Source organism: Brachypodium distachyon, chromosome 2 (assembly GCF_000005505.3).
Source record: "Brachypodium distachyon strain Bd21 chromosome 2, Brachypodium_distachyon_v3.0, whole genome shotgun sequence".
Classification (NCBI taxonomy): domain Eukaryota; kingdom Viridiplantae; phylum Streptophyta; class Magnoliopsida; order Poales; family Poaceae; genus Brachypodium; species Brachypodium distachyon.
Window position 1 is genome coordinate 48,483,661 of NC_016132.3, and position 23,936 is coordinate 48,507,596.

General features: G+C 43.5%; 3 protein-coding genes across 20 annotated transcripts; 1 reads left to right on the plus strand and 2 right to left on the minus strand.

Annotated features, from left to right (window-relative positions):
- Window positions 1–6: 6 nt before the first annotated feature.
- LOC100827781 (NADH-quinone oxidoreductase subunit B 1) lies at window positions 7–3,171 on the minus strand. The gene is made up of 2 exons (XM_003569650.4): window positions 2,690–3,171; window positions 7–518 (listed from the first exon to the last, which is right to left on the minus strand). The coding sequence occupies exons 1-2, from the start codon at window positions 3,058–3,060 to the stop codon at window positions 284–286; spliced, it is 606 nt and encodes a 201-aa protein (XP_003569698.1). The 5' UTR covers window positions 3,061–3,171; the 3' UTR covers window positions 7–283.
- A 6,059-nt stretch (window positions 3,172–9,230) lies between these two features.
- Window positions 9,231–14,777, plus strand: LOC104582858. 18 transcript variants are annotated; one of them, XR_001406373.2, is made up of 6 exons: window positions 9,243–9,619; window positions 9,986–10,087; window positions 10,243–10,337; window positions 10,563–10,605; window positions 10,884–12,880; window positions 12,967–13,293. XR_001406373.2 is itself a non-coding variant. In XM_014899681.2 (5 exons), exons 1-4 carry the CDS (start codon window positions 9,549–9,551, stop codon window positions 11,890–11,892), a joined length of 360 nt encoding a protein of 119 aa, XP_014755167.1. In that variant the 5' UTR covers window positions 9,231–9,548; the 3' UTR covers window positions 11,893–11,927; window positions 14,546–14,777. The 18 variants fall into 18 exon arrangements, 1 of the variants encoding a protein (XP_014755167.1); XR_001406374.2 differs by having other exon boundaries at window positions 9,245–9,619; window positions 10,243–10,605; window positions 10,884–10,975; window positions 11,801–12,880; XR_002963899.1 differs by having other exon boundaries at window positions 9,245–9,619; window positions 10,243–10,605; window positions 10,884–10,975; window positions 11,827–12,880.
- Window positions 14,778–15,023: 246 nt separating this feature from the next.
- On the minus strand, window positions 15,024–16,420 carry LOC100828291 (inorganic pyrophosphatase 1). Its single transcript, XM_003569651.4, has one exon. The coding sequence runs from the start codon at window positions 16,170–16,172 to the stop codon at window positions 15,360–15,362; it is 813 nt and encodes a 270-aa protein (XP_003569699.1). The 5' UTR covers window positions 16,173–16,420; the 3' UTR covers window positions 15,024–15,359.
- Window positions 16,421–23,936: the final 7,516 nt, after the last annotated feature.

A 23,936-nucleotide genomic window follows, 5' to 3' on the forward strand; every position in this document is an offset into this window, starting at 1 on the left:
GCCCAATTGCACTTTGAAGAAATCCTTACACAACGAAGTTTATCAAGGTATATTACAATATGTAAAGCAAAACCAGTTCCAGCACTGGTCTGTCCATTGATCTGGAACCAACAAGTACACGAGCCCCATGCTCAACAGGACAACCCGCCCGGGTATACATCCTCCCAGGCACAACAGTAAGTTATGTAAATCCGAGCACAAGGCCCTTCTTATTCCAGTTGACGAGCAGGTAGAAAACAAAACAATATCATTTGTCATAACAAGCAAGAATAGAAATAGCACTTCACTTGGTCCACCAGTGAAGGAAATCCTTGCGCCTGTTTATCTTCTTTTGGAGCTGGAGAACACCATACAGTAGGGCTTCGGCAGTTGGGGGGCATCCAGGGACGTAGATGTCCACAGGAACAATACGGTCGCATCCACGCACAACAGAGTAGGAGTAGTGGTAGTATCCACCACCGTTGGCACAGCTACCCATCGAAATGACCCATCGGGGCTCAGGCATCTGGTCATAAACCCTGCAGAGGAAGTTATCAATGACAGGAGAATTAGAGAACAATGGGCTATTAAGAAAGATTCCAAGATCTTAAACCAAATCATTTCCAAATATCAACTAGTGCAGTCAAACAATATTCATAAGTTCTATACATGTCTCCAAAAAGAAAAGAAAACCATTACAGAAGCAACCAAGCTTATGGCAGATCACTATAACCCATTCTTCTTCACTGAGGATAAACCACAGTGTTTTCGTAACAAAGCCAGTCACAAATCACAGCGATATTAAGTATAGAACTTGCAATGTGTTGCAACAGCACATCAGTCAGCCATAAAAGTAATCCAAACTGTACTCTTTTTTATGTTCCTATCTTGACTGAGCAAATTCATGCCTATGCAAAGCAGGCACTGCATATTTTCATGGTTTTCTACCATTGTGTGGGCATATAGCACTTTATGGATATATGGAGCACTACATTATTCAATGAAATATGACATCGAAACTTAGCAAGCCTAAGTAACCTATGTAAGTATACACTCTAATTAACATTTTAGCAAATCCTTCTCCACTTGTACGATTGGGTAATCAAAGTGCAAGAGATATCAAAGTATCTTCTGAAATCCCTTCTTTTTTTCTGGAAGGTCTGAAATCCCTTCAGTCATACAGGAAAGTACGCAAATTATGGTGCTCCTGGTGGGCTTTGCAGTTTTGGTGATATGCATTCATAATGAACATGCTTTCAATGATTCCAGAAAGCCTCCTACACAGCTAACCACATGGTGCAGTCGAACCGCAGAACACGTCCCAGAGGACCCCACCAAGCAAGCGGTCTGATCTGTTTCCATGAATCGATTACCACCTATCTCTTCTGTCTCCAAGAATATCTCTCGTCCTCATACATATCCTCTCCATCGAAGAATCACCATAGCGCCTGGCCACCGCTGATGCACACTTGGCATTGGGGTCATCGCCGCTGCACCTTGGGTTGGGAGCCGCCACCAATGCGTCGAAAGGAGAATATCGCACTATCGCGCCGGTTGTAGGAAGCCGCTGTTTATGCTCGTGCTGGACAGTGGAGGCTGCATTACGACAGCTGTGGGAGGCTGCATTGTGCTATCACGGGAAGCTGCGTCAAGGGAGGTTGTGGTTGCTGTTTGTGACTTTGTGTTGCCACCCACCCACGTAGGCTACGGCTGCAGCTGCTGCAGGGCCTCTGCCGTCTCTGTTGCAGCACGCCACACCCATTTTTTATTTTTCCCGTTTTTTGTCAATTTTGAAAGCTGGTGAAATTTTCCAAATATTTTTCCCATACGAATTGGTTTAGTTTAAAAAATTGAACCCAAAAAAAGGGGAAGTTCATCAGTTTTTTGAAAGTTCAGCAAAACAAAAGGAAGTTCATTAAAAAAAATCAAAAGTTCATCCCATTTTTTTGGCAAAGCATAATAGAACTATTTTTTCTTCTGAAATTGGTAGTTCAGAGCAGAAAAGTGAAAGTTTATGTGAGAAAAGTCATAAGTTCATGGGGCAAAACATGAGAGGTGACAAAGGAGGTTGAGCAGTCATCCCTACATATGCCTCTGACAGGGGATAATGGGCTGGTTGGAATTCGTCCGTCCGTGAACTAGCACTCCCCCAATGATTCAATCATGATTAATTGGTACTAGTAGTACTTAGCATTATGGATCCTGGAATGTATAGGGAATTTCTGTGTTTCAGCCCCTGTAGTGATCCATGTATGCTACCTATACATTTCAAAGATTATAGTTCGTGGTGTTTGCAGCAGACCTTCTAAACAAATACTCCCTCCGATCCATAATAAGTGTCTCAAATTTAGTACAAAGTTGCACCAAGTCTGAGACACTTATTATGGATCTGAGGAAGTACATAAATGGGGTATTGTAAGAGCTGATGTTGGATTTGTGGCAGGTCTTGGCATTAAATTTAAAAAATGGGAAATAAGAACTTCGCACACCATTTTTACCATAGCCTAACAACATATTGGATGTCTGTGCCGGTGGGAAGACCCCTACAAACAGCAATTTCAACCAAAACTGAAGCAAAAACTTCTGACCCAAACCGATTGCTTCATACCTAGATCCTTTCCGAGATCTAAGCAGGCTCTACACCTAATTGCCAAACGGGATACACACTTGCAAAATCTGAGCAGTAACAGAGGAGGGAGTTGGTACCGACTTGCGGAGGGCGGGCGCCATCTTGTTGGTGAGCGTTCCGGCGACGATCATGCAGTCGGATTGGCGGGGGGATGGGCGGAAGATGACGCCGAAGCGGTCGAAGTCGTAACGAGCCGCGCCGGCGTGCATCATCTCGACAGCGCAGCAGGCGAGCCCGAAAGTCATCGGCCAGATCGACCCCCGGCGCGCCCAGTTCATGAGATCGTCTACCTTGGAGACCACGAATTCCGCCGCCTTCGACCCCGCCGCCGGTGGAGGCACGCCCCCGTACGGCGCGGGTGGAGCCGGCGAGGCGCCTGCGGCCGCCGCAGCGGAGTAGGTCCGCGGCGCGGAGAGGAGGGCCAGGCGCGCCGTGCGCGGGAGCAACGCCATGGTCGTGGTGCCGGTCGCTAGCGCTAGGGTTTCCTTACCTCGTGGAGGGGGAGGTAGAAGCGTGGGCGATTGGGCGTTGGCTTCTCCTAGCTCTGGGCAGGCGGAAGCGCCTCGCGGGGTCGGGGTTCGTGCCGGGCACACGATTGGAGTGTGGATCGCCCAAGCCCAACTCCTTGACGACCGTGGGCCAGTAGTTGTTTTACCTATGTATTCTCTTGTTAGACAACGCGAAGGCCCAGTGGTAAGGTTCCGAGCCCATTAATGCTACATCGTCCATATTTCACCCTTAACATTAGGTCGGTAAACAAATAACCTGTCTGAACATATCTGATTTAAAAAAACTCTAAATACATATTTGTTTGATCTTGAGTTTGAAATCTCTTAAGACCGGGTAAAACCTCTTGAGTAGTTTTAGCACTTGTGGGGCAGATTGACGAAGTTTTTGATGCTGATTAGGCGGCGGACCAAATTTTGACTGATTGATTTGGTGAGATGGTAGTATCTTCAAATGGCGGTGACAGCACAACAAGTAACCCTCACTCTTCCCTCGATTTTTAGCTTTGCCAATTTAGGGATTGGGGATTTTGGCATACGATTTGGTGAAGCTGAAGAACTGAACATGGCCTACAATCAAGTTCGCTACCGTCGATGGATGAAATATCGTTGCCTTGTAACGGTAAGGTAGTTGTGTGTGATTTGTATAGATGTGTGGATATACTAGTGTATCGACGGATCTAACACTCTTGCCTGATTGTATCATATCGGGATCACAAGGTACAACGCCTTTTACAACAGGGATACCCAATAAGTTAGGAGAACTCGATGGGTTAGGTTTTGTGTCTGCCGTAGGCTTCTATAATCATCTGATTGCTTCTCCTCTCATGTGAACCCTTGGCCACCTTTATATCCACGTGGTATGGCAGTTGTATACCCGACTCCAAGCAGAACTCCATGAAGCGTCGGGCTGGTGTCCTGGTTGTGTAACGGGTAGAACCTATGTTACTCCTTTTCCAAACAACCCGCAAGATTTCCTTCGAAAACCCGGGATATCTCCGTATAGGTTGTAGAACCCCCGATGGGTCCCGTTTAGGGTATGTGTATCCGCATGGCCACTAAGCCTGCTTACACGGCACATTCTTCGACACTCACCGACTCTTGTTTTCATTCGTTGATGCAGGTAGCGTGATTTGGAATAAGCACATGAAGGTGACGTTTTGGAGGACAACAAGATTGGAGCATCTTTTCATGGTTTTTTTTTTTGACGGCAAGCATCAGTGAAGAGGACGAATTTTGATGCACTTGTCCTTAGCGGTAACAGCTTCGGAGCTCGCGACTCATAATTGGGCAAGCGAGCGTGCCACGACGGCGTAGAGACACTTGGCTACGGCATCGGGCATGTATGGCAAGACGGTCAAATGTTGTAACTTTGATGTCTTCCTCGATGGCGTTGAAGATGTTCTCTGTTCAAAAATAGCAATGCATATTTGAGAATATTTTGAAACACTCTGAATAATTGGAGAGTGTTGGGAATTAGTTATGCATATTTGAGAAGATTTTAGAATACTTTGGATAATTGGAGGAGAAGATATTTACAAGAAGCCTTCTAGTGAATATGAGAAGATTGGAATATTCTAGAAGGCTTGAGAGGTTGCTTGAAGAGGGTTGCTATTTACCATGTAAAGGTCTTAGGGTAACTTTCAAGAATAAGTGGAAATTCTCTAGAACTAAGTACATGTAGAGTATTCTAGAGAATTGTAGTAAGATGTACCACATGCTCTTGTAGAACTATAAATAAGGGTGATCCCCCTCCCCATGAGTTGTACCACAAGCATCACAACAAGTAGTGTACCACATTAAGAAAAGTGTGAGTTACCAATAAAAAGTAGTATGGTTGTGTAGTAATAAGATAGCCACTAAATTAAGGAGTGTTGTACCAATATTATGAGAGTAAATAAAGTTTTGGGTTCCCTTCTAGTGAGTGTGGTATCCCAAGTAGCGTAGGTGTGCAAAGGTCCTAAGAGTGGGTGTTAGGGTCCCCGCCCATAAAATCTCTGCAGTTGGTATCAAAGCAGGTTGGTTGGGACCATTTGGGGAGGAGTCATCAGCCGGTGCAGTGGTAAGCGTAGGGTGCTTACATAGCTCAGTGTGTCACTGAGAGGCGCTAAGGGAGATTCTGCCGGAGCACAGTCTGGGACTGTGGAGATCACTGGTCTGGGACCAAGTGAAGTGGACGCAGGGCGTCAATCGAGATGGCGGATCTCATGATCGCAGGAAATGGCATGTGGAGGCTTAAAAGGCATAGTTTAACTATGGCTATTGGCAGACCTGCATGGAGTCCTATCTTCAAGGTCATGACCTATGGAAGGTCATTGCGGGCACCGAGACAACTTCTCCGGAGAATGCAGAAGCTTTGCAGAAGTGGCGCATCAAGGTAGGCAAAGCTATGTTCGTGCTGAAGACAACGATTGAGGAGGACCTAGTGGAGCACATCAGAGATGCAAAGACACCGAAGGAGGCTTGGGACACATTGGCGAAGCTGTTCTCAAGGAAGAACGAAGCACGACTTCACCTCCTAGAAAATGAGCTTACAGGTATCTCACAAGGCACTTTAACTATTGGACAATACTTTACAAAAGTGAAAAATATTTGTCATGAGATATCCCAACTTGCCCCGGATGAGAAGGTGAGTGAGGCTCGGATGAGGAGAATCATCATCCATGGTCTTATACCGAATACAATGGGTTCATGGCTGCGGTGATGGGATGGCCTACTCAACCTTCAGTAGTGGAGCTGGAGAATTTATTGGCTAATCAAGAGGAGCTAGCCAAGCAGATGGGCAGTATCACCTTTAAAGAAAGAGATGGAGAGGATGCCAAGAATCGGTGAAGGAGAAGTGGACGAAAGATGAGAAGTGGTGCCCAAGGGAGAGCAGCTATTTAGGGGGAGCTCAAAGAAGAAAAGAAGATCAGCGGGAGCTGATATATGAAAGGAGAAAGAAAGGTGAGTGTTTTAATTGTGGCAAGAGTGGTCATCTTGCTAGGGATTGTCAGAGTCCAAAGAAGCACTCGGAGAAAGAAGTGGTGACTATGGCGGATGTGGTCTTAGAAGAGGAAGAGTGGGATGCTCAAGAAGGATTAAGCATGATGGAAGACGGAGTCTATTTTGTTGAAGACCTAACTGAACGTAAGCATCCATCAATCCAAGGTGTGGCTCTAGAAGAATTTAGAGAGGAAGAGAATGAGGAGGAAGAGGAATGGGATGCTGAAGGTGGCTCCTTCATAGAGGATCTAGAAAAATCCAGAGAAGAGAATGATAAAGAAGAAGAATGGAATGCTGAAGGTGGCTTCTTCATGGAGGATCTAGAAGAATCCAGAGAAGAGGAGAATGATGATGATGAAGAATGTGATATAGAAAATGGCTTTTCCACCGATGTGAGAAATCTAGAACCCATGCATGAGCTTCCAGTGTTTGGATATGACAGTGACGATGGAGACTTGGAGGATCATGAGGATAAGCCAAAGAAATCTAAGTATAACGGAGATGGTGATGGAGCATTAGTCTTGCAAGATGATCCATCAATGAAGGTAATGGAGAAAAATTGTATGGATCAACATAGAGTCAAGGAACCCCAACGGAGTCAACAGGAGGTCAAGAAACATGAAGTATGGAGGACAAAGCTACCAGATCTGAGGTATGTCCGTGGTTCCCTTTCTCAAGTTTCTTCATACATGGAAATAGCAAAAGAAAATAGCAAAAGGTCAAGTTTGGATAAGGACAAAGAAGAGAACTGAGCTGCGAAAATGCAATGAGGTTAAGAAGAACTCAATGCAAGAAGAAAAGAAGAAAGTTCGCAATGGAAGAGCTCAGAAGATCCAAGGACATTATTAAAGAGATGATTGGGAGTCAAGTATGCATTGAGGGGGAGTGTTCAGAAATAGCAATGCATACTTGAGAATATTCTGGAACACTTTGGATAATTGGAGAGTGTTGGGAATTAGTTATGCATATTTGAGAAGATTTTAGAATACTTTGGATAATTGGAGAAGAAGATATTTACAAGGAGCCTTCTAGTGAATATGAGAATATTGGAATATTCTAGAAGGCTTGAGAGGTTGCTTGAAGAGGGTTGCTATTTACCATGTAAAGGTCTTAGGGTAACTTTCAAGAATAAGTGGGAATTCTTTAGAACTAAGTACATGTAGAGTATTCTAGAAAATTGTAGTAAGATGTACCACATGCTCTTGTAGAACTATAAATAAGGGTGATCCCCCTCCCCATGAGTTGTACCACAAGCACCACAACAAGTAGTGTACCACACTAAGAAAAGTGTGAGTTACCAAGAAGAAGTAGTATGGTTCTGTAGTAATAAGGTAGCCACTAAATTAAGAAGTGTTGTACCAATATTATGAGAGTAAATAAAGTTTTGGGTTCCCTTCTAGTGAGTGTGGTATCCCAAGTAGCGTAGGTGTGCAAAGGTCCTAATAGTGGGTGTTAGGGTCCCCGCCCATAAAATCTCTACATTCTCCTCATATCTAGGAAAGAACCAACCAAATTGTCCATAGGTGACTGCTTGTGTCGTGGACTCGTGGGTAACATCTAGATGGCCCATCAAACTCATTTTATCGGTTAACCCCCGTCAAAAGTCTACCATAGTCATGCAAGCATCATCGATTTAACCACAACTTGCCACGTCTCCTAGTCAAAAGTCGGTCTACATAGCCTAGTCATCATAAAAACGCATTAAATCTAGCACATCAGTATTGACACCACTCATGAGGTGATTTGCCCAGTTTTAGAGATTTTACGGTCAAAGTCAGACCAAAATTGAGTTCATAGTGTTATTTATCCACGGGCTTAAACTTTTAGTGTCAAATATGTAGTTAAAAAAAGTAGAGTTGAAGCCGAACCAAACTTTAATTTGGACTAGTGGGCTTCATTGTGGACTCGTGGTCGCCAACAGTCCCCTGACAGTCAGAACCAACGTGTTTACACGACCACCTTGCAGTTTGTGCCTCCATTGGAATAGCTTTCCGGACTTTCCCCTGGAACCTTTGGATGGACGAGACGCCAGAGTGTGCGTGAGAGAGGGATATGTGCCTAAATTTCGGTGAAACGCAACCTGCGTGAACTTGCCCAACTTGCTGTGGCCATGCGATAGCGTCATTTCCCAAAACGAGATTTGTAACAGGCGCGGTGTCGATTGGCGAGCCAGCCTTTCAAATTGTGGGAGAAAACACCATGGTTGCTTGAAAGTCTGAAACGATGGACGTGAACTGTGCATTGAAGGATGTTTTGAACTGTGCACGGAAGTGAACAGTTCTGTATCCATGTGTATAAATAGACATGTTGTAGTAAAATAAAACCCTTATATGGGCCGGGCAGTAAATCCTACGTGACGACGACCAAGTCAACATTTCGCAAGCACGAGTCAAAGATGTCTATGTGGCGCGATCAATCCTACGTGGCAAAGGAAGACTAGTCAAGGGTAGCCTTGGTCTTTTGTCATGGACCCCTAGGCTATAAATAACCCCCCATGGGGGCATGTATCATTCACTCTCAACTTGAATAAACTCAAGTGGAGAGAGCCAGAGTCTCTTGCAAAGAGCTCTAGTTTCGAGATCCGGGAAGACGCGTTCAGCCTCGGGCCAGACTCGAAGGGGAAGGGGTTGGGTTAGAGTTCCGAGGGTATCCTAACCTCGATACTTCGAAAGACGCGTTCGGTCCAAGTACGAGGCGGCCCCGACGAACCTCTCGCCAAAAGGTGTCTTGGGAAGATCCGCTCGGCCCAAGCCCTTGGCTAACAGCCTCCTCGAAACCTTTCCTAACATAGGATTAAGTCGCACCCGCAGGATCGACCGAACCTATTCAAAAAATATCGATGTGTCAACTTGTCCAAGTGTACGACGACTTTCGCTATAAGGCCGGCGTACACGCCCTACATTTATACCCGTACTTGTGCCATCGAGCATTGACACCCCTTATTTTAATTGTTGTCGATAACAACAACAAGACAGATATAAATATGCAAATCTACGAAATAAATTACGCTTTTGCTAATGGACAGGCGCCTGCTTTTCTGTTGAAAACCAGGCGATTGGTGGACCGTCCATCCATGCTTCAAGATTCGTATTAACTTTTCCTTGGCAGTCTTCTTTTCTTTTTCCTCTGACTGCTCCCTCGAAGGCTCGCACTGGTTTTCTCCCCATTTTGCTCGTCGGTCGCACGGCGCGACGGCGCGGACGAGCGGGGCGCACCGGCCCACGGGGAGACACGCAGCAGCGGGGATCGTCTCCGGCTCGAGACCGCGGGCGTCGGGGCGTGCTTCTTCTCCGATCTGCAAGCTCTCGCGGTGAACCTCCTCAGCGGCGAGGATTTCTGGGCGAGGAGGAGAGAGCAAGTGCCCGCACTCGATCCTCCTGAGCGGCGTCGATTTCTGGGCGAGGGGGCAGCAGTGGGGCGGACTCTGTGCTCCCATCACCGTGGCCACGATGTGTCAAGGCGAAGGCAGCAGAGGCGGGTGCCTCGGCTTGTCTGGGGCGGAGTTGCTTGCTTCCTCTCGGTGAATCCCTTCCCCTTTTATTTTTGTCGATTTTATGATGATATCGTGGTGCTTTCGCTGCTGATTTCCGTGGGATTTGGTTGTCCGTGGGCCTTGTGTTTGTAGTTTTAGGTGGTGATTTTTACTGTCTTCATCGTTGGAATGAGCTAGGTTGGGGGCGTTTTTGAGGTAGTACTCGAATATAAATTGATGCAAAAAATCACAGTGAAATGGATCTCGTTTTTGCTGTTCATAGGCCCAAAGTTAAGTGTGGTATATGCCCAATGTAATTGCAACTGTAGATGTTTTTTTTTAATATCTTTTCCTTTTCTTTTTGGTATTTGCCTCACCACACTCTAACCTGATGTTGATGTCTTATGATGTTAGATGTATGGTGGCAACATCTTGTGTGAGCTTGCTCGAGATGATGCCGATTTTGAGTTTTTTGGTCATTGAATCTTTGCCAATTGTGCCGTCCCACGAAATTTGGTGAGTTTTTGCTCTGTGATTACGCTTTTTGATTAACTCAATTTAGATGCTGGGCATGGTAACTGCAGGTGTTGTTTTGTTAGTTTAGTTGTTCAGCATTTCAGTTGTTGATTTGCTCGCGTTTTGCCACTGATTTTGCTTCCATTTTTTCTTAGGATGTGGGTAGGCGAAGACAGCAAGGGCAAGGGCAAGGCCAAGGCCATCTCCATCTGCTATCCTTTGGCGGTGTGGTCTCGCTTCGTGGCATGTGGTGAGTTGTTCCCATCAAAATGGTTACGCTAGTTTGTTGTACTTGCGGGCTGCGCTGATTTTTGCTCGGCCTTTTTGTTCGGCGCAAATGTGGCTACATTTTCAGTTTCAGTGAGTGTTTGTCCTTAATCTTTAGCCTTAATTTTCAGTTTTCAGTCATTTCTTTGTCCGATTAAAAAGAATAGTGAATTCTTTGTCCTTAATCTTCAGTCTTATGTTTTATCAGTCGTTTGTTTGTCCGATTAAGGCGCAGGGAGCCGCAGCAGCAGGTGAGATTGCTACTTCTGGCTACTATTATTGAACTAGAATCACTCTATTGTATTGTGTTGGGCTGTGATTGTGTTTTTGTGTATCACCACTATATGGCTTGAGTGATGCAAATGTCAATTCAGTCAAGACAAGATTTTCAAAATTTGTGAGCTGAAGCGTAGCTCAGTTTTGTGATCAGTTTGGGAATTACAAGTGCTTGTTTGTAGTATTTTTTCCTTGATGTATGTATCGGTGTATAACTGGATCGTGCCTTTTGTTTACACTCTGCTTCAAACAGGAAAGTAAATTATTCAGTTTGGTGGCCCATCTGGTTTCTGCTTCTGTTGCCGCTCATTTTCTGAATAACATTCTGTTGTAGTAGTCTTGCAGGTGATGACCAACCACTGAAAAAATTTAGTTGTTATGTTATGTTTGGACTGCCAACTTGCTATATTGTACGTCTTTAAAATTAGCAGAAGCTTTGCCATTTTCAGTTACTGTTGGGATAGAGTTTCATATGTACAACCTTCCATTGGACAGGGCCATTAAGGCAGTAGTATGGATAGGATTTTGAATGGACTATCAGCTCATTGTTCTGAAGATTATATGCCATGTCATTATCAGTATACAATACATCTCATTTTAAGTCTCAGTTTAAAGTTGTAGTAGTCGAAGTTTAGATTAGTCTAAGTTCCAATATTTGATTTTTGTAATGTGTTTTGTTCCCAATAAACATCTGTATAACAGGTTTAATTTTTTTGTTCCCAATAAACCATAGGTACTTGCCATAGCATAATTTGCTGCTACTTTGTTCTATTTTTTCTGAATAAATATTTTTTCCATTATTACAATTTTGTACCGTAATATGACTGGACTTTGCTGCTATCTCCTTGAACTAAGGCTTGCCCTCTCTTATCTGCTCCCCCAAAGCTTGCCATCATTATCTTCTCCTGGAGCTTCTCCTCTCTTATCTTATTATAAAGCTTGTGCTCTCTTATCTCTTGCTAATTCTCTGCTCAAATCTCATTTCATTGCTGCTTGATTCCTAGCTGCAAACAAAAAATGTCCATTTAATCTTTACACTAGTAGGAGATAAGAACTAACATGATGACACATACTATGATGCTGGTTGTTCCAACTGTACATGACTCTGTCTTCTTGCGGATGAGTCATTTGTTCTTTATCCCTGAAATTAATAGAAGCATTGACATCTAGGTTTCTCTTTTGTCCCGCGTCTTGAGATATTTGCTGAGCCTGGGGTGTGTTGGGAGAGCAAGGTTCCAACACAAGGGCAAATAGGAGAGTGAACTGCGAAGACCAACCTTGGTGCACATCGATCCAGGTTAGCATTCATGCTCTCATCAACCTTTTTCTCCTTTATCTCTCTTAATCTGGGGTTTAATCTTACTTTTGGGTGGGTTTTGATTGACCGATCAGTTGGATTTGCTTCCTCTCTTCCCCATTTCAGTCGTCATGACTCATGAGACATTAACCACACATTAATCCCATCTCGAGTTCTCATAAATTCAAGTTTAGAAACCCATCTCCTCATCTGACGTCCCACCTAATGAGTCTGTGGCCTGTCCACGATGCTATACTCTGTCCCATACTTACTTTTTTCAAATTTTGTTGAAATTGATATTCTGTGGTGTGTTATGTGAGGTGGCTCTTTTTTCTCAATCCAATTGCACTGATTTGTAGTTGTAGATGCACTTAAACTATAAACTTATTTGCACTCCTTTTTGCAGTTAATTGCAGTTACTCTTTTTCTTTGTGGTCAGTGCAATTTTTCTAGTGACCTGCTGCAGTTGTGTAGTATCCTAATTATGATAAAGTTTTTCAGTCCAATTGCACCTCTTACTGCTGTTAGTTGCAGTTGCAATTTTTCTTTTAACCAGCTGCAATTGCACCTCTTAATGCAGTCAGTTGCATTTGCAAATTTTAATTGCATTCCAGTTTGTTGTTCCTTACCCGTTGATTCTGAATTTTGCTAACAAGATAGCTACAAAGGTCAATTGCATGTAATTTAATTGGTGCAATCTTGCATATAATCAAATGCAATTGCAGTTGTTCCCTTTTTGAATTGCATTCCAGTGTTCCTTACCTGTAGATTATGAATTTTGTTCAGAACAAAGATGCAAATTAATGTCAATTGTATGTATTTTACTTTGCGCAATCTGGCGTATAATCAAATGCAATTGCACGCGCTGGTGTGCGTCGGCGAGGAGTACGGGCCCGTAGAGGCTGGGCGGGTCAGTTTGCTTGTCGGCGTCGGAGTTTGCTCGCTCCCTTCCGGTGAATGTTTACCCCCTATTCTGCTTTGGTTAGCCTTGTTTCTTCAAGATTTTGCCTCTGATTTTTGCTAATCTTAATGTGGCTAGGAGAATTCAGGAAGGGCAAGACCATCTCTATCCTCTTCGGCATGTGTTTTTGGTTGCTTCCTTTGTACCCTTGCCGAAATGGGTGCTTTGGTTGCTGTAGTGATGTGTGTTGTACTCTTGTACTAGGTGTGATTGTGTGTTTTGAAGGCTGGCTTAGATGCAGTAGTGTAAATTTTAGGTTAGATTCATGTTTGCTGCTGAATTTGTTAAAGTCTGTCCAATCTGGACTGCCTTTCAATTTAAATTTGCACCCTTCAGTGCTGCTTCTTTGTGTACTGATTTTAATTTAATTGCAGTGCTCTTAATATAGATTGCACCCTCTAAAAATACTGCAATTCTAGGGTCCATGCATTGCAATTGAATTGAATTCATGCTCTTTTGTTAGCTACTGAAATTTTTGAATATGTCCAAACTGGACTACCTTTTTCAATAACAATTTGTACACACTAGTGCATCTTTAAATTCAACTATAGCCTTTTCATAATTGGAAAATGCACCGTCTAGTTCCTGTAGCACCTCGGTATACCTTCTGTTTTTGTCTATTTGTCGTTATCTCAATTGGTTCATCTTGTTTCAAAGAATGTCTCTCTTTTGAATTTTTGGTTTCTCATTTCCGTCACAGGTTCAATATTTTGATTCTGTCTAATTTGGTGAGCTTACCCCTGAAAATCCTGTCAAAGGGTCTTGCAATTTTATAGTGACAGCTGAAAATATCGATACCCACCGTGATTTAAATGCCCCAGCTGCCTCGGTGGCCTCTACAGGGTTCCATACTGAAATTAACACATGTAAGACCCACTTTAGTTAACTCTCTTTTCAATCCCTTTTAAAATTGCACAGTTTCACTTGTGCAATTCCAGCACCCTAGTTAACTTCTTTTCGAAGTTTTTTGCACGCCCTGGCTAGTTTTTTTTGCATGTTTTGCAAAGGGGTAATTATATCATGCAGTTAGTGTAATTTTCAGCTTTTAGTCATTTTCTATTGTCTCAGTTTTAGTATTCGTAGTAGTCATTGATCTCAGTCGTTTGCTTTTGCCTTTCTCAGTTTTCTCGGTTGATTATCAGTAAAATTCCCAGTTTATCTCAGGAGTTGTGTCCCTATTTTTGCCTTGCTGTTAGTTTCAGTCTCGAGACACATAAGATTTTTCAGTGGTCATTTTTCAGCCTTTTGATTTACTCAGAGCCATGTCTTTAGTATCAGCATCTAATTTTGATCTACCTCCAGCCACAAGTATGCAGAATTTTGAGTCTCAGCCATTATCAATCTCAGGCCTCAGCTCTGTGTTTTTCGTCTAATTTCTTTTGTCTTATTTATAATCATTAATGTCTCTATGTGGGCTTCCTGTCCAATCCAGAAGAATTACTGTAGAGTTAGTATCAGTTTTCTAAATTTTTGGTCATAGGAAGTGTGGGTTAGGAAATGTATAAACTACAGCCTTCTATGCCGAGGGTCATGCGCCTGTAACTTGTACTAATTTCCCTGTTCCAATTGTAGCTATACACAATTTGCATTTACATATCGATCTGCTATATGGGATCGTTTCTTCTAGATTTTTCTGACCGATACCCTTTTCTGATAGTTCTGTGCAATCAGACGGTAGCCCAGTGCAAAAGAGTACCAGAAGCAGGCCCAGAACAAAGTCACAGGAACAGAAGTTCTAAATTTCTGGAGGGAAATACACAATAGTCTTGGCTCTATTTCTGTCCCCTAGATGTAAGATGCGACGCATACAAAAAAGTGACTGCTTTTTTGTCTCAAACCAGACGACTGGATTTTACATAAATAACAGGCGACCGATTTAAAGCCCAAAACCAGGCGTCGCTAGACAGACCCAATAAATTATAGCAGCTGGAATAAAACGCACAAGTTCTCCGTTGACCGAGACGACGACAAGTTATTGCTTTTGTTGCAAATTCCAATCCGTTCCACGTTCTAAGAGAAGGCTGGTAGTACGATGTTTAATTGCATACTGTATATATATCAAGGAAAGAAATACAGATGGTGCACAGGAGTACTCCGTACGACGCGCTTGTTCGGGAAGCTAGACACTTTCAATCGGTTGGAAAATGACTTTCGTCACACAAACTCATGTATTCTTTTCGTCAATAGGAGTAAGATCGATGAGATACAACGAGCCTTTACCGACTGCTAGGATCCATCCACAACGACACACAATGTCACACACAAATTAGTCAATATTACTGCAAGCCTCGCACATTATTCGACCTCGCCATTGGCGCTCGAACAGAACACCTCAACTCGATACTTGTTTCCTCCGACATCCTACGAAACAAACTCATACACACCACCAGATCGAGGACGGCAAGCAAATCAGATCAATTAGAGAATGAATCCCCACCAAATTTATCAGCATAATAGACCGACGATGGATATCAGACGTTCTTGACGCCGAGCGGCATGGGCATGCCGTCCTGGACGGCGGCGACCGGCAGCGACTCGAGCTTGCAGCAGTCGAGCGGCAACAGCCTGCTCTCCTCGACGAGCACCTTCCTGACGAGCCGCAGCAGCGTCTCCTCCATGTCCCCGCCGTCGCTCCATGGGTGCACCTCCGCCTGCAGCAGGCCCGGGTTCTCGCAGATGAGGTCCCACACGGGGAACCCCCTGCGCGGCATCACGAAGTCGTCCCTCCCGAGCCGCAGCGACGGGCAGTAGTCCCCGCGCCCGTCGCCCAGGTAGATGACCCGCTTGCCGACAGACGAGGCGCGGATGCGGTCGAGCACCTGGCCCTTGCACATGTTGGGCGGGCACGTGCCGACGCCGCACCCGTGGGGCGTCGCGTGGTACGGGCCGATCCGGAGGCGGCCGTCGGCGTCCACGAGGCTCGGGTTGGTGTTGATCTCGGAGAAGCAGCCGCGGAGGCCGTGGTGGTCGAGGATGGTCTCGATGAAGAAGCCGTTGGCGTCGCTGAGGACCCGGAGGTCGCAGCCGAGGCCGTAGGCGGCCTTGATGGCGGCCCCGACGCGCGGGTCGATCGGGGCCGACCTGAGCACCTCGGCCACGTCGTGGACGGTCTTGCCACGCGCGTGGAGCTCCCCCATCATCGTGTCGATGAGGGCGTTCCACGGCATGGTGGGGAGGAGCCGGTCGAACAGCTCCGTGGCGCCGAGGCTGTCGACGACCCAGTTGTCGCTGTCCACGTCGATGATCGTCTTGTCGAAGTCGAACACCACCACGACGCCGGCCATCTCGTCGATCGGGTGTGTGCAGACGGATTTGCAGTGGGTTTTGTGTCTGTGTGTGTGCGCACGAGAACGGTGTCTGAGCTCCTGACGAGGAAACGATCTGGGCACGGGGGGGTGTTTATATCTGCGTGCCCCGGGAGGCCGGAAGATGCCGAGGGAATATTACGAGACGATGCCTAACAATAGTAGTAGGCGTCGGAATTACTGTGCGCGTTTCGGCGCGTTGGGAGATCCCATCTTAATTAGCTGCCTTTTTCCGGAAGCCGCGCGACGAATCGGTTTTGATTTCGGGCTCCGGTTTTTGATGCCTTCGCATATGCGGGCGGGGGGTTGTGTTGCCTCGCGACGCATCGCACCAGTGGGTCGGCTAGCCTAGCACCGTGTGCCTCGCGCGGGGAGAATACGCGAGGAAGGAAGGAAGGACGGATCCGGAGGGGTTTCTGCATGTGCGAGGGGAATATCCTCTCTCGTGCCGTAGTGGAGTCACTTTCGCCGCGCGCATCCGGCTGCTGCTAGTCTCGCTCGTCCACACGCACCGAGGAATACTCCTTGCCGCGCATATCGGATATTGCTCTGATTCGAACGCGCAGTCTTTGCTTTGCTTGGTTGTGTGCTAGTTCCAGAGAGTTAATGAGCAATATGCACGATAATTTCGCTGTTGTTTTTCTAAAAGAATAAGAACAGGACAGGGAGTTCTGCAGCAATGGGTGGTACCAAATGACATGTGACAAAAAGACTGATAGATTTCGTACGTGGGGCATCTCCCTAGTGGATATTCGATGGATGCGGAGAATCTCCCGTGAGGAGGCCAGCAACCATTGGGGCGGCCCGCCCTGCTCCTTCCTGCCACTTTTGAACCACCATAAACGTGACTACGTGATGGAGTTTTCTTTTGCTCTTCGTCTTCTGGTTTCGTGGTCAATTTCACACACTGTTTTCGTTCATCACAAAAAAATGAGACGAGTTATCCGATTATCTTATGTGGGTCTAGCCCCTATTGCCCAGCGGCGTGACCGCGCGAGCCATATATATGTTCACAGTTATTTTATTCTCGTATAAAATAATCTCTAATTGTACTGACAGGACAATGAGCAAGTACAAAAGTACACTACTTTTACACTGAACATCGTAGACAGACGAGGTGCTGCCATCAACTCCAGAAACTAAGGAATTAAAGGTATCAAATGCTCCACCGTTCATAATAAGTGTCGCTGATCTGGTACGTATAAAGTTGTACTTTCTCTGTCCGTTTTAGCACACGTATAATTTTTTGCACATTTCTCAAAAGGACCCACGACAGCCTACTCACGTGACATGCGGCCGCGGCCAGTCGATACAACCCGGGCAGAGTGGCTTGCCATTTGGGCCAGTAAAGTTCCGCCCCTAGAAAAAAAACGGACAGAGGGAGTACTACTAAATCTTATCATGAATTAGAAGGAATAATTTTTATATTTTTGGCCTTTGGCTCCCTACCTTACAAAAGCAGCATTGTTCGTCAGGGAAAAAAAACCGAAGTTGTACTTCCTCCGTTCAACAAAAGATGTCTCAGGTTTGCCAAAATTTGGATGTATCTAGACATGACTTAGAGTAAAGATGCATTCAAATTTAATCAAAGTTGAGATATTGTTGGACGGAGAAAGTACTAGGAATGATGTCGCTGTCTAGAGCAGGCGCTGTCATCCAAGCGTAACACGAGAAAACCACCATGTCCGCCTAAATTCTACTCTCGTCCAAAAAAAATATAAGGCCACTTTGCTTTGCTGAGTAATTTGCTGGAGCAGTATATATTTTCATGCATCCCTGTCACGAAAAATTCATATCTCAATTGTTGATTTATGTGCACACATTGATAACTTAGTTACTTCTAGTTTTACAAGAGAAATTCTCACGATTCTCTTGGCTAAACCAGAAATCTAAAATATCCTAAGGGCAACTCCAGCCACGCGACCCATTTGGGGCGGATGGGTCTGTTCGGACCGAAACAAACAAAACACGCCCCCAGCGGGGCAACCCATTTTGGCCACCATCCGCTTTTCGGTCCGTCGCGACCCATTTCCGACCCAAATTTTGTCCAGGTTTGGATCGGTCGGACAACATCTTTGCACTGTGTTTGTCCTCCCTTTGATCATTTTTTCTCTCTAGCCCCGCATGTCTATGACCAATAAAACGGACCAAATGGGTGGCCGCGTTTGGGACAATGATTGACCCAAACGGACGATTTTGGCCACGGATTTGGGTCGCGTGGCTGGAATTGCCCTAACTACCACACGCTACTTAGGATTTTTTTTAATTGTTTTCATGATTCTCTGAATAGGCTTTACAGTTTGGATGGTGGGATGTGAAAAAAAAGGACACTCCGAAGAAGAAGAAAACTAGAAAATTGAATAAAAATATGAAATTGAGAAAAAAATGTTTCGCTATAATAATTGTCACCTCCCTCTTAGCGGGTAGTATTCGATCGCCTGATTCTGCATTTGGAATTCTTGGTTTTCACAATTCTTCTGTTGTGGTAATTCAAATACTACTCTCTCTGTTTTCCCATATATCTTTACATTTGGACTCTCTAAGCATATGATTAATCACTGTTGAATCAACTATATGTGTATTTTTTTTCTAGTCAAACAATTTTAATGTTGTCATTGTATTGGGTTAAGAAAGGTGGAGACGACAAGAGATTGGAGGAGTGTAAATGAATGATAAAATTAATTGCGCAAGGAATGTAGGAAGACTAAACGCCAGTTTGTTCCTCTAACGGTCTAACCTATTTGGTCTGAAAAAAAGTTGCATGTGCAAATATTAAGAAGTGGATGGAGTACATTTGATATTTTGGCTGAGTGACTACAAATGACATGATAGTAATCAGGCGACTTGTTTGAAAAATCACTGGTAATAAGATCTAACATAAGACAAAATAAATGAAGGCAATAGAAGACGATTAAAATAACTGGAGAAAACAATGTATTGTGATTTTCCATTGGTTCTCTTGACTAGAACCACAAAAAGGAAGTGTAAATTATAATTGCAATGTTTTGTTACACTAATCTTACACATGAGGAGATTCACTATGTTCACGGACGTATATATTTAAACTCGCCCACACAGAAAAAGAGTGCACTGTATCAGACACCAACTTATTACAAGATATGTATATTTTGAGATCTGCTTCGATGTTTGACATCTGTATATTGAAAAATTGAGTCTTGTGGAGAAGCCTGCCTGTTGCAGAGTCCGGATTTTTGGAACCTAGGATCATGTGATCCCTAATTTTCAAAAATTAAAATATCATATTTTTTTCCATACAACAAAAGATGTCTTTAATAAATTTGAATGCATCTATACACTAATTCATGTCTAGATACATTCAAATTTTGACAAACTTGAGACATCTTTTGTTGGACGAAGAGAGTATTTCAGTTTTAAAAATGAAAATGTAAATTTGGGAGAGAAAAGTTTTGCATGCCAGGTTTCATGAGACCCGAGATCCAGAGTGAGTTTCCAAACTGTTGCGTCCTTGTCATCCTACTCTATCAGGTTATGGAAAGAATAAATTCTCATCCCTATACTATGTACCAAATTGATACCATGCACAGGAATAAGAAGAGAATAATGCGAGCATTAGCATAAGACAATTAGAAAATCCATATGATTCTTTTTACATAGTATAAATGCATAAGAAAGTAACAATATCATAAGCACACATGTTTGAAAGAAAATCCATGCATGGCCTGAATTTCCAAAATTGCAATAGTTGCAAAACCGTGTCTTCAATTCCTTGACATGAGTAACCACAGACTGATAGACGTGTTGTCCACTGATGAGGCCACGAATAAAAACCTATATGTCCCAAATTGATGGAGGTTTAAAGAAAAAACACGAAGGTTCGTCAGTATGATTAGATGCTTTTCATGTTGGTGGACAGACCAGCCAGATACGATCGAGGAATATGTCGGTGCATACACGATGCCCCGTGAGGCCGTGAGGTAGTGGCGAACCTGTCGTGGTAAGATTCGTGTTCTTTGTCACTTCCACACAGGCACACATGAACCCTATCTGTATGGATATGGTACAATATATACGACGCATGTTATGTTGCGACAGAATAAAACCCGTGAAGTGAGCTTCACACTGATTCCCTTGGACTCTTTTCTTCTTTCTTTTTTCTGCGACCGAATAAGGAGCTTATTGATAAATCGAAGACGAATTACAATCGCTAGCTAATGAGCTTTGCTATGCCCGGAGGCGACTCGAACCGCGACACCGCATCTCTACACCTCGCTTAATTTGCTAACTGGGCAAGCTCATGTGCTGCCCGACAGTCCCTGTCCAAATGTTGTTGTTGAACAGAATTCCTTCGAAATAGGATTTTTACGACAACCTCTAAAACCTGCAGGACCACCGAGTATACTCTCTCTGTCCACAAATAAGTGTACATATAGTTTTGTCTTAAGTCAAACTTTTCAAGGTTTGATCAAATTTTTTGAAAAGAGAAGCAATACATATGACATCAAATTGGTATATTATGAAACTACATGTCAGAATGGATCTAATGATACTAGTTTGGTGTCATAAGTATTGTTACGTTTTTCTATAAAATCGGTCAAACTTTAATATTCTTGACTTAGGACAAATCTAAAAGTACGCTTATTTGCGGACGAGGAAGGAGTAGGTTTTTATATGTCAGGTACAAGATGAAGAAAATATCTAAGAGCATGGGTAACCAAGAAGCACAGGCCTTAAGATTGTAAATCTGGTAAAGTTGCATGCAGTCATACTGTATTTGGGAAGAATAATCTCCACGACTCCACCAGATATCCCTTTCGGTGTAGAGCCTTGCCAAGGCCAGTAACTACATCTGCCAGACCACCAACTTGAAGAACCATGTTGTGAAGAAAAATGAAATGAGAGCATAGTATTTGAAATTTTGGGCAAGACTCAAATCCGGGCAGCACAGTACAGAACAATTTGCAACAATATTTCAGCAAATGTTTCTCATTTCGATAGACTCAGGTAATAGATGTCCTGATTTCAGCTTCCCGTCGCTGGTTTAGTACAAATTTGCACTAAAACAGTGGCAAGAATTTATGAACGGAGGGAATACCATTCTCCAGACCCATTCAGGCTTCAGAAAAGATCATTCTGTACAGAAATTCAATCATTTTCAGAACTAGCACTAGGACTATGAGCGATTTCGAGAGGAACATGACATCTCTGTTTCATCCTCTTCAATTGAACTCAAACTGTTGTCTTCTTTAACGTAAGCCAATCTTAACATGTCAGAGAACAGCAAGAAAGAACCGAGGAACAAAATTCATGCATCTGATGTTGAATAATAAAAATTTATTGATTAGAAAATTACGAACAAAAAGAGATGTTTTTCAAACCCGTGATAACTCGTTGCGCACCAATCACCTCCCTCAAACATAACTATGTCTCCAATTTAACTGCAAATTGTCACTGAATTGCAAATGCTATAGGCTAATAGCCACATGAGCCGGCCATCTTGTGGTTGGGTATACACCGTAATGGACTGTGTGGGGAACTAAACAAACACGACACGTCTCCAATTGTCATGGGACTAAATTCCTTTGTGATCTACTTCCCAATGTTATCTTAGTCAGCATTAAATTAAATTTCACTTAAAAATGTCAAAAGGGAATAGTAGTTGAATTTGAAAGCTAACTAATCCATATGAGCTTTAAGAGAAAAAAATTATTAAAATTTTTGTGAGTATTCGTGTTGATTTCTTCAACTATGTAATGCAGGTTCCTAACAATCAGTGGATTTTCTATCGAACCCTGTAAAGTAGAAACATTACAATACGTTAAAAATACCGTGCACCTCATAGAAAAGAAGACTAAATATTATTCATATGGAACACAACTATTTTTTCTGTTCTTTTTGAAATGAAGGCATAAGTTTTGTGGAAGCCACCTGGGTCTTCCATCCCAGCCAAAACCATGCCCTCAGCCACAACAACGCTCCACACGGTCACCAGCCGTGCCAACTCCGGCAAGGGGCACAAAGAGCCCCCTGCAAGCAGCTGCACTCGTGTAACTATTTTTCTCTTTAATACATAATTATGCCAGTATATTGGCCATTAAGACTGGATGATTCACCAATGCAATCAAGTGAGCTTGATGGAAGATTGGAAGTATCAAGTATGAACTAATGTCCAGGATCACCTTAGCGACATGAGCCATCTCTGCTGCTATGTGGACAATGTGCAAGCTGGAACTGCATTGATGATTGTATATTATCAGTATTCTATAAAACAAAATAATTCACATATGCTCATTTGCTAATCATCCATGACCATTTCTTATGTGATTTGTGAGATAAAATCTGTACCTATTTCAAGACAATGTTAGCTTTAGGAATTTTTCAATAAAATCCCTCTCTTTGATATCACTGCAAGCTAAGGTTTTTTTAGATAATGGAAGCTTTATTACCTCCGGCCTCTGCATTCAGAATGCATCCAAACCGGAAAATAAACTCCTGGTGATCCACTCTAGTCGCTTGGCGCCAGACTCCATCGGTTCGTTGTGCTGCACCTTCTGTAGCAACGCCCATAATCGCAGCCAATTGGTACATAAGAGCAAAACCTGCATACATGAGTGTATTTTCTTTTTATAAAAAACAATGTCATTAAGGCATAACCAAATAGACCAGAAAACTGCCGCCGCCCCTACTAAAATGAGAGGATGCAAAGTCTTGTCAATGCCCTGCAGCCATGCCCCCAAAATATGGGCCATATTATTTGGAGGCGAAATATTAAATGCCGAATGAACTGTTGTCCACGTAAGCCTAGCCATTGCACAATCAAAAAAGAGATGTTGAATCGATTCGTGCTGAGAAAAGGCACAACGTGTATCCCCTGTAGGCTTTACAAATACAATCAGCTCTCTTCCATGCCATTTTTCTTAACATATTTGCATCACTGTAGGATATTTTTTGCTCAAGGAACCAGCTATCAATCATGAGCAGGAGAAGACTCCAGAATTCTGATGGCATATCATTTGCAGAATGCTCTACTGATAGTCTAAAACTTTCCTCTGTTATTTTGCCAAGGATCTCCTGAAAATCCTCAATTAACTGCCGATACACTTGAACTTGAGTGTATATTTCTTGATGGCATGCTTGGAGGTGATCTTTTCCTGCTGTCAACTTCTGTTGCAAAAGTTCGACAATGTATGGAGAAAACTCAGAGGTGCTCTTGTTTGCTAGTGAGGCTTCTAGTATACATGATTTGCCAAACACACAAGAATGCCTTACAAGTTTTCTTCTTTCTCCATCCAAAAACTCAAGGTGTGGTTTTGAAAATTGACTTTGAAAAGGCTTACGACAAGGTGAACTGGCAGTTTTTGATGCAATGTATCCAAATGAAAAAATTTAGTCCTTTGTGGCAAAAATGGTTCAGGTCTGTTATTGAGGGTGGTACTTTATGTGTTAAACTTAATGATTCAATGGGGAAGAATTTTGGAAGCTTTAAAGGGGTTAGACAGGGGGATCCTTTGTCTCCTTTCCTGTTTAACCTAGCTGCTGAGTGCTTAGCTAAAATGGTTCATGCTGCTCAGAGCAATGGTTCTCTCACTGGTTTGGTGCCTCACTTAGTACCAAATGGAGTAGCAATTATGCAGTATGCAGATGATACTATTCTTCTGCTGGAAGATAATATGGAAATGGCTAGACACCTTAAACTGATACTATATCTTTTTGAACTTATGTCTGGTCTCAAAATCAACTTCCTGAAGAGTGAGATTACTATGA

Excerpts from the sequence above, each read along its gene's own strand:
- LOC100827781 (XM_003569650.4), bottom strand. The coding sequence starts at position 3,060 with ATGGCGTTGCTCCCGCGCACGGCGCGCCTGGCCCTCCTCTCCGCGCCG. Across the intron at positions 519-2,689 it reads ATGGCGCCCGCCCTCCGCAA|GGTTTATGACCAGATGCCTG; the intron begins GTCGGTACCAAC and ends CTTCCTCTGCAG.
- LOC104582858 (XM_014899681.2), top strand. The coding sequence starts at position 9,549 with ATGTGTCAAGGCGAAGGCAGCAGAGGCGGGTGCCTCGGCTTGTCTGGG. Across the intron at positions 10,088-10,242 it reads GTGCCGTCCCACGAAATTTG|GATGTGGGTAGGCGAAGACA; the intron begins GTGAGTTTTTGC and ends ATTTTTTCTTAG. Across the intron at positions 10,338-11,800 it reads GTCTCGCTTCGTGGCATGTG|GTTTCTCTTTTGTCCCGCGT; the intron begins GTGAGTTGTTCC and ends ATTGACATCTAG.
- LOC100828291 (XM_003569651.4), bottom strand. The coding sequence starts at position 16,172 with ATGGCCGGCGTCGTGGTGGTGTTCGACTTCGACAAGACGATCATCGAC.